Genomic DNA, 10218 nt, shown 5'->3' with positions numbered 1-10218 from the left:
AGGGAAATCTTAGACACACGGATGGATAACAGTCAGTCTTAAACGGATCATATTTATTTTTCATCTAAGGTACTATGTACATTATTGGATGCAGCAAATCTAATTTTTATCGGTTTAGATTAGCAGGATTATGAGATTGTAATAACTGGTTTAAATGGTGATATGTTTCAACATTTCAACCATATTTATTGATATTTAATGTGCTTTTATACTAATTGTAGAATTATTATTATTATTATTATTATTATTATTATTATTATTATTATTATGTCCTTAATCTGTAAACAACAACAACAACAACAACAACAACAACAACAACAACAACAACAACAACAAAACCAACAACCCTAAAAGCCCCAAAACTATTTTAACATTCAGCTGTTTTATGGCAACCTCAATTCATGTTTTTTCTGGTAATCTTGCTCCATTTAGCAATTTCCTCCTGGGCATTTAACTCAGTGTAAGTAAGTGTTTTCCATGTCAGATGTGAGCCTGTTATTCATTTCCTTGGTGACACATTGAAATCCTATTGGCATGGAAACCAGTAAGTATTTAGGTGAATCTGATGATCGTCAGCTGCACTGAAGGGAGAAATGAGGTTTCTTTTCCTGGAACTAATTTTGTTTGAGTTGAGATACTGTCAGTGAGAAGTTTGCCTACAAACTGGAGGTTGCTTTCATATTTTTCTCCATTTTTGCTTAAAGATGTTAGGATTTATCAATGCAACAAAGGTTTGGTTGGATAATTTATTGTCTTGTTGTTCTTGTTTAACTGACTCTTGGATGGCATACTCATTGCGTGGATATTAACTGGAAGCGCTAACAAGAATGAAGACGTCCATAGGTTTTTGCCTAGAAACAAATGTTTGAATATTTAAAATATGTAGCATTTATGTGTGTAATAAGTAGATACATACGTAGATAGCAAAAATTAATACTACATTTTTTCCCATACATATTCTTTAGGATGTAATTTAGGCTATTTATCAATGAAGGTTTGAGTTTACTGTGTGTAAGAGTTAAGACAAATTCTTTTTGTTTTTATACTTTCTGCCAAAAGTATCTGCGAGAATGAAGAAATTTCCAAAAGTTATTTAAGATATTTAGGACGCCTGCAGATTTTATTTTTCTGTTTAAAACTTTGAAAGTAGAAAAACTGCAGATATGTAAATGTGGTTTCAAGCTGCTGCTGAGCATTATGTAGACCAAATGCTGGGGACATAATAATGGTTGGGCCTTTCATGCACCTATGTCGAGGCAAAACACCATAGGAGCAACAACTTGGGAATCATCAAAACTCCTAAAGGGAGGGAACCTCCACCTCCAACACTAATGGTCAGCAGGACACTTGGGATTTAATCATCATTGTAATACGATGGAAAAGGTAAAGAAGTAGTTCTTTGTTTGTTTTTAAATCTAGCTATCTGCAAAATTTTAATGTGATCAAATAAATTTCTGAACAGATGCATTCCAGATAGATTAATATATGCATAATCATGACAGTAAACTAAAGAGGTACACAGGAAAAGTCACAAATTGTGTTTGCCATATTACATGATGCACTGACTTTTAGAAGAAGGGTATAGCTACAGTATAGTTCTCAATTCAATGATATTGATATCAATGATATGATATTATACTATAAATGGACTATTAATGGCAAAAGGTAAATAAATGCATGACTATCTTCTAAGTATCTGTTGTATCATGGCTACAGTTAGATACAGAAAACAGGATAAGACGGAGCTAAAATATTTCCATTTCCTTGCACTAATTTTTTGATGAACATGGTTAAACAAATGAATTGTCCTTGATGTACAGTTTGTAGTAATACACTATAACGCTACAGATCTTTGTGTTTCTTTTCGTGTAATCGAACAACACAGTTGCTTCAGTCTCTGAAGTTTACTTTGCGAGAGACAGCTGGAGATCCATTCAGGCAGGCTTCTGTGCAAACAGGCCACATGTTAAATTAACTGGATAATCATCTATTGACAAGCACTTGGCACACATTCAATTTCTCCCTGTAAATGGACAGAAACTAAACAAACTGCGTGCGTGTTACAACATGCTTCTAACAATTTCATCGCCCAGCATTATAACCCCCCCCCCCCCCCCCCCCTTTAAAATATCATATTGTTTTATTATTAGAATCAGTCAAACACATACCAGCTGGTGAAAATCAAGTAAAAATCAGACAAATCACAAACACATTAGTGCTTCCTCAGTGGCTTTGGCTCAGTTGAATGACACTTGAAGGCAGCAGAAAGAAGACGCACTAAATTTTTCTTCACAGTTAAAAGTATTACAGTGCAGCAACTTCTTGTGAAGGAGAGGTTGGTGAGAATCTGCGGCCAAGCCAGCTGGAATCCAGTGAGTTCCAGCACAGATTTGTTACTGTAAACATAGTTACGATTTTTAGGTATTAATAGCAATATTTGTGTAACATTTTTAGCTTTTGTTGTAACTGCATTTAGTGTAGTGTGTGACCACTGCAGTAAAATAAATTAGTTTTCCTTCATCCCACAAAGTTTTGTTTTTCTGGACGTAGTGTTTTCAGTGGGAGAAACATTTAATCACATATCCAAGTGACTATTTCAGTCTCAACTGACTGCAGCTTTTTCCAACCATTGTTTATCAGTGGTGCTAGTTTCATTATGCAAATGTACTGTTTATATTGCTGGGAAACCTGCATTCAGCTGAGACTGAAGAAGTCACTTGGATGAGTGACGAAACGTCTCTCCCACTGAAAACGTTACGTCCAGATGAACAGAATCAACTTTCTGGGATTTCCTTACCTGGATGATCGAGCATACATCAAGACATGTTTTCCCTCATGTTACATACAGATGAATGCAAATGTCATTTTGCTTTCAGCATCAGAAGACCATCCACTTTGATTTAAAAAAAGAAGAAGTTATTCTTTGATAAAGAAGTCTGTTAGAGGTTATATTTGGCATCAGGGAAGACGTAACAAGACAAGACTTAAATCAGAGCACTGACAAAACATCTTTTTGGCCATTCTGGTTGATCTCATGCCAAAGGAACATGTCATTTTGATAGCAATACTTCACTTGAATTAAGTTGCAGCATTTTGCAGGTTTACTATGGCAAACTACCACATGTATGAACTGTTTTGGTATATGCACATTCAGTGCTGAGAACTTCAAAAGATTTTCAAGAAATGTGTCAGATGTAAGAGACCAAAGTTTAAAAACATATCAGATATCCCACCTGATAGAAACAAGTTGTAATTTTATTTTATTATTTTTATTTTATTCATTTTTAAGCATTGTATAGTTATACCAAAGCAACAAATACATATAACATGCACAGTTAATGACTATTCAAACTTGAAAGTAAGTCATTCGCATTCTTTGGGTTTACTTATCTCACAGTACTGATGCTGATCCTTCAAAAATCAAGGCCATTACTAAAAAAACCCTGAACTCAGGTCCAGCAAACTATTAGCTAAAAAAAGCTCTTACCTCTGGACAGGTAAACTGTTGGAGCTGATAAGCAGAGGAGACCTTCACCTCTGGCGTGCTATTTTAAGTTTTGGAGGTCATTCAACCCTTTTTATTTCTAATTTCGGCATGTTTGCAGTTTCGCAAACATAAGAGTATCTTTCAGGTCTAACATTGAGCAACCCCATAGCTTTGGATGGTGTTCTTCTAAAAGAAAAATCAATTATAAGTTTGGGCCACAGGGTTAGTTGACATGTCATGTTAAAAAAAAAAGCATTCTAAAGTAGATTGAGGCTAAAAGTAATTCCGTATATAAAAGTAACAGATAACCTTGAAAACTTAAAACTTAACATTAATGGATAGTGAGTTCCTCAACTTAACAAATCACATAATATTACTGGGAGATCACGTTTATTGTGATGTTATTATGATCTAATTTAACAAAAATGCATTTTTTGAGAGTTTTCAGGCTTTTTTGTGAAGTCTGAAAACCACGGCAGTAAAGGCGAACAACATTAAAACATATTCAGTGCTCAAAATCAGAATCACAGAATCAGAATTAGATTAAAATTATGTGGTAGCCCTAATGTTTATTAAATAAATTTTTTTAATTGTGATTATGTATTTAAATAACCGATTAATAAAATATGAATGTATACTGAGCCAAGATAGAGCCTCTGTAGAAATAGAGTAAAGGCAAAATGTCATATCTGACTATTTCTATCAGCGTAGTCATTATAATAAACTCTAACTAAACTTTAGCTAAACTAAAACACAGCAGTCAAAAGTAAAATTAAAACTAGACTTAGAAATAAAAATTAACAAAAGATTTTGTACTATTATAGCAATTACTACTGCTTACGAAGCCATTTAAATAAATGCAGATGTCTATGTGATTGCCTGCTGGCGTTGTTGTATTGCATCATCTTGCTTTTAAATATAAAAGTTTGCAAAATATCACCAATAGCAATACAACAAAATCAACAAGTAAACACTAAAACAAGCCAAACCACTAAACTAAACTGAATTTAGAGCAAAAACAAAACAAAACAAAACCCAAAACCTTCTAACTAAATAAAAAATATAACACAATAGAAAATATGACACTAAAAATCTTATGCCAATAACAAAAACAAGTTAAAATTTGTCTTCTTGCAATAAAATGAACACGTCATGAAATATATCTTGAGGAACAAGGTCAAAACATTTTAGAACTTTGCCCAGAGGTTATACCTCTTTGTGTGCATGTGGGCTTTTGTGTATGTTTGCACTTCTTTGGCCAGATGGGGTGAGGTTGGGAAGGGGAGGGCGATAGGATTTGGTGTGTCCAGCCCCCTTCACCTGAGAATAAAAGCAGCGGAGGATTGTTCAGTGGTACTCACACTTCACTCACTCTGCACACACACACTGGGTGGTCTCACACTCACCAAACTCCTAAAAACACACGCAAGCGAATTTTTTGTTAAGCCTGTGAAGATGCCTTGTGTCAGCGTTCAACTCGACCAGATGGTGAAGTTGCCTAGTAGCTACGACTCTGTGGTTGATAAAGTCATCGCGGTAAGATTTGTAGTCAGCAAATTTCCGGTGCTGTGATTCTTTTGTTCCTGTTAAAGTTTCTGTCCGGTGTTTATAATATGGTGTCAAATGGTTCTCACCTACTTCATCTCTCCTCTGAATGCAGGTGGACCAGATCCTGTCCGAGTTCAGGCTGAATAAAGAAGACCTGAAAGAGATCATGAAGAGGATGCAGCGTGAAATGGAGAGAGGATTGCGTTTGGAGACACATGAAGAGGCTAGCGTTAAAATGCTTCCAACTTATGTCTGCTCCACCCCTGAAGGATCAGGTGGGTCATGACTTCTGAAAGAGAGGATTGCCAGTGTTTAGATGAAGTCTTTCCTATGTGAACTTAAGTTTAATGTAGCACTGAAAGACTAATGTATAGTGTTTTCTCCCAATAGAGGTTGGTGATTTCTTGGCTCTGGACCTGGGAGGCACAAACTTCCGTGTGATGCTTGTGAAAGTGGGTGAAGACGAAGAGAGGAGCTTCAAGGTTGAAACAAAGAACCAAATGTACTCTATTCCTGAAGATGCCATGACTGGGACTGCTGAAATGGTTAGTAATACTCCGATTTATCTATAGAAGCAAGCATTTCTTTTTTTACTCTTGTGAAATAACTTTTTAATATCTCTGCAGCTATTCGACTACATAGCAGAGTGTATGTCAGATTTCTTGGACAAACACCACATCAAGCACAAGAAGCTTCCTCTGGGTTTCACGTTCTCCTTTCCAGTACGACATGAGGACATTGACAAGGTGGGTGAATTTACTCTCATACCCTTCTACCTCTAACAATTCCTTTATTTGCTGGACTTGTAGAAGCTTTTCATCTACAGTTCTTTATTTATTAGACCACCTGTCATAAAAACAAGAAAACAAACATTTTATACAAACATTTTACAAATGTTTCAAAATGTCTTTAGAACTAAAAATTAATGAAGAGCAGAGATGATTTCACTTTTTATACCCAAATGGGAGCCAACAAACAGTATAACAGTCTGTTCAGCAATGCAAGTAAATAACCAAAAAAACCACGATAGACAGGAGGTGGCAGAGTTTAAGATGTAAAGACGCGATTAGAAATGAGTATGCTAGAGGGACAGCTCAGGTTGAGTGGTGTGGAGACTAAAACACAAAGGGATAGTGAATATTCTGGACAAAGGAAAGATGAAGATTAGTAATGTTAATTTAAGGTAGGTGATGGTATAATAAATAAACCACTGTATAATAAAGGTCATGCATTTAAAGTTTACTTCTTCTCTTTTTTTTTTTTTTTTACCATAACAGGGAATCCTGCTTAACTGGACCAAAGGCTTCAAGGCCTCCGGTGCAGAAGGGAACAATGTTGTGGGTTTACTCAGAGACGCCATCAAGAGACGAGGGGTGGGTGGACGTATAGGATTCTTTCTTCTTAAAAGTACAGCTGTAGATATAGTGGTTGAATTTAATTCTGTGAATTAAAATTTTGTATCGTCACACAGGACTTTGAGATGGATGTGGTTGCCATGGTGAATGACACAGTTGCCACGATGATTTCCTGCTATTATGAAGATCGCAGCTGTGAAGTCGGGATGATTGTTGGTAAGAAGTTGTAAATGCACACGTGCAACCAGCCTGAAGTCTGACTCATATCTAGACTCTTGCAGAAATGAGCATCCATATAATGTTTGTGGGTCTGTTTTCTTACCAGGTACTGGTTGCAATGCATGTTACATGGAGGAAATGAGGACTGTGGAGCTGGTTGAAGGGGAGGAGGGCCGGATGTGTGTGAACACAGAATGGGGGGCTTTCGGAGACAACGGGGAGCTAGAGGACTTTAGACTGGAGTACGACAGAGTGGTGGACGAAGCCTCAATTAACCCCGGACAGCAGCTGTGAGTAAACGCAGAACATTATATTTAGTTCAAACATATAGCATACATGTCACACAGCTCTTTCATTTTCAAACGTCTACTGAATACACGTGCAGTCAGGGCTGCCACCTGTTTGAAGGGCTTAAAGTGGTGGGCGTGGAGTGTAAATTAAGTCATTTACAACATGTTACATGTTTTTTCTGAACTCATTATCATTGTCTGGTAGTACTCACCTGACCCTCACCTGAGCTTTCTGTGCAGTTGCTTAGTTACCCACTATTTTTCCTCAGGATGGTAGTAAATGGCCAGAGCCCTCATACGTCAGTGATGAGTTCAATGAAGCGGACGTCGGGTTAATCATCTATCTCTGCTGCTGCTTGCCAGTAACTGTTAGCCTAATGGCTGTTTTACTTTTATGCAGAGATTTTGCAGAGAGCTCAACCTCATTCAGCCTCTTTAGCTTCGGCGTCGCCTTCCCAACCCATTGTCATTCTTTCCCCAACCAGTCACAGTTGTTTGCTCATGTGTTTTATGACACACATCATTCCTGTTTAGCCCTCGTTTTCCCTCACATCTCCCATAAAATATTTTCCTGTCATTAAAATTGCCTCTCTCTCTCTCTTCTTTTCCCCCCTTATCTCCTGCAGATATGAGAAGCTTATCAGTGGGAAGTACATGGGTGAACTGGTGAGGCTTGTTATGATGAAGCTAGTAAATGAAGACCTGCTGTTTAATGGTGAAGCCTCAGAGCTGCTGAAGACACGTGGAAGCTTTGAGACACGCTATGTCTCACAGGTGGAGAGGTGAGTATCCTAACCTGGGCTGAGTAAACATTTTTTTTAAAGGAATGCTGCCAATTAAAAATATGACAAAAGATCCTATTTGTTATGCCTGAAAGCATTACATCTGTATATGAACAGATGGAAGAAAGTAACAGATCATGACTTGAGTTTATCAATGGAATATTTCATTAGGACAAAATTAAATAGTCTATGTGATGAAAACATGTGGCGTTTATTAAATTTTATATATTTAGTGGAACCAGAAATGAAAGAAAATATATTTTCAACACACTACATTTTCTGCATTGTGCCTCTAGAAGCTGAATTTGTAAATGTTTCTCTCTCTCTTTTTTTACAGTGACACTGGGGATAGAAAACAAATCTACAACATCCTGTCCTCGCTGGGAGTTCTGCCCTCAGAGCTTGACTGTGACATTGTGCGTCTGGTCTGCGAGAGTGTTTCCACTCGCTCTGCTCACATGTGCGCCACAGGGCTCGCTGGTGTCATCAACCTGATGCGGGAGAGACGCAGCGAGGAAGCCATGAAGATCACAGTGGGCATCGATGGATCTGTCTACAAGTTGCACCCATGGTAAGGAATGCTCTTAGACTTTTGAATAGTGTATACTTTAATTAAACCTTTTAAATATATAAGCAAATTTAATCGTATGAGATTAGATGTACCTGCTCTAAAGAAAAAGTCAATTCTCCAAAAAAAGAAGAAAGAAATAGTCGAATGTGAACAGGAGAAGCAAAAAGTAGAAGATTCAAAACACATTTATGTATAGGGATTTTGTGTCTTAAACTTAAAAATTATTAGATAGCTGTTCTAAAGACACAAGAGGAAGTGAGAGAAATTAGGATGAGAAGATTGTTCTGACCAATTGTTTGTATGTCTCAGTTTCCGTGACAGGTTCCACAAAGTCGTCAGGGACCTAACACCTCACTCTGATATCACCTTCATCCAGTCAGAGGAGGGGAGCGGTCGTGGAGCTGCTCTTATCTCAGCAGTGGCCTGTAAAATGGCTACAAATCTGTTCGCGGATTAAGGGCAATTATGCACTGATCAGTCTCCTGAATGCGCAGTGATGAGGAAAGCTTGAACTCTGATGGGAGGATATTTATGAAATCCACTGATGTGCCCTTACTACAGGCTGTTTGTAAGAAAACTGATTGGTTATTGTTGTAGGGTGTAAAGACAAGAATGGATCAACCTCTTATTAGAGGCTGCACTTGGTAGTATCACACCAGGCTTTAGCAAATCCATAATTTCTGAACTTTCTGAACGTTGATTGTTGCACATAAGACAGACGTTAGTGTGAGAGCTGTTTAAGATTCATACTTCTTGTGTGTCACCTCCGTCTGGTTGTGTGGATGGGAGTATTTCATGAAGGACTTATGTAGTATTGATGACAGTGTATTATAATGCCAGTTTTGTAAATACGGCTGTAAATTATAACTAAATCAAGTTTATTAGTTTGTTGTGTAATTCCTGTTTGTGAGCAATTAAATATATCTTTGGTATTGTATATTTAAATGTTATGTTTACAAATTTTGTTACTGTGTTACCTAGTATAGTGTTGTTCTTTAAATGTGCTTTGGATGTGAATAAACCTAACTGTAAATAAAAGTACTTAATAAACTATAATACGTCAACTGAATCTGTTTTTATTTTCAACACCAAATATCAATTATTTTTGATAGCACAGCAAAAAAAAAAATTTTTTTTCTTCTTCTCTGACATTCCAGCCTTCAAGGACTAAACAACATCAGTGTAATGTATCAAAACTGAAGGTAGTTGTCCTGATGTCATATTAATGAAATAAGAACTACCAAACATCAATATAATATCCTTCCTGTAAATGTAGCATGTATTGTAACAGATTGACAGGTCTGCTCAAATGTTCTAAGGAATATAATGAATACACTATATGAAGAAAAGATATCCATATCGTGGAAGATATCGGGCCACAATTAACATTTTTTCAGTTCCATTGACACAGATGTATAAAATCAAGCACCTAGCCACAGAGTCTGCCTTTAAAAACATATGTGAAAGAATGGGTTGTTTTAAAGAGCACGCTGAGTTTGAGCACGGTACTGTAATAGGATACTACAGTTGCAATAGATTACTTTGTAAAATTTCTTCACTCCTGGATATTCCTTCCTAGATATGCAAACCTCCTATGGCATTTACATCAGCAGGAAAACTGTGCACCAGAAGCTTCTTGGCATGTGTATTGCCCAAAACATTTGTCCGTATATTCATATGTATTATTAAATACATCAGTGTTAATTACACAAAGAGAAAGAAGAGACAGATACCTAATGTACCTGTAAGTATTTTAACTTGAAAATATATTGTTTTTTTTAACAATTACATTATTATTATTATTATTATTATTATTATTATTATTATTATTATTATTATTATTATTATTATTATTAATATTAATAATAGTTATTTTTATTTAAACATCATTACCAAAAGAAAAAGAAAATAAAACAGAAAACTTCTGAGAAAACCTTTGCATTGCAGTATAATCCAATATTATTCT

General features: G+C 36.3%; 1 protein-coding gene across 4 annotated transcripts; it reads left to right on the top strand.

Annotated features, from left to right (window-relative positions):
* Positions 1-8: 8 nt before the first annotated feature.
* On the top strand, positions 9-9271 carry gck (glucokinase (hexokinase 4)). 4 transcript variants are annotated; one of them, XM_082556111.1, is made up of 10 exons: positions 9-69; positions 5148-5310; positions 5426-5580; positions 5662-5781; positions 6313-6408; positions 6507-6606; positions 6716-6899; positions 7526-7681; positions 8019-8252; positions 8562-9271. In XM_082556111.1, exons 2-10 carry the CDS (start codon positions 5202-5204, stop codon positions 8707-8709), a joined length of 1302 nt encoding a protein of 433 aa, XP_082412237.1. In that variant the 5' UTR covers positions 9-69; positions 5148-5201; the 3' UTR covers positions 8710-9271. The 4 variants fall into 4 exon arrangements, with proteins under 4 accessions (XP_082412237.1, XP_082412235.1, XP_082412236.1 ...); XM_082556109.1 differs by lacking the exon at positions 9-69 and adding an exon at positions 342-1383; XM_082556110.1 differs by lacking the exon at positions 9-69 and adding an exon at positions 2341-2372.
* Positions 9272-10218: the final 947 nt, after the last annotated feature.

This window comes from Aulonocara stuartgranti (genome assembly GCF_965226115.1).
Source record: "Aulonocara stuartgranti genome assembly, chromosome: 12".
NCBI classification, from domain to species: domain Eukaryota; kingdom Metazoa; phylum Chordata; class Actinopteri; order Cichliformes; family Cichlidae; genus Aulonocara; species Aulonocara stuartgranti.
The sequence above is the reverse complement of the archived record's forward strand: the minus strand, read 5'-3'. Positions and strand labels throughout refer to the sequence as shown.

Coding starts and splice junctions, on each gene's coding strand:
- gck (XM_082556108.1), top strand. CDS start 4,712: ATGTGGGCTTTTGTGTATGTTTGCACTTCTTTGGCCAGATGGGGTGAG. Junction 5,782..6,312: donor GACATGAGGACATTGACAAG/GTGGGTGAATTT, acceptor TTACCATAACAG/GGAATCCTGCTTAACTGGAC. Junction 8,253..8,561: donor GTCTACAAGTTGCACCCATG/GTAAGGAATGCT, acceptor TGTATGTCTCAG/TTTCCGTGACAGGTTCCACA.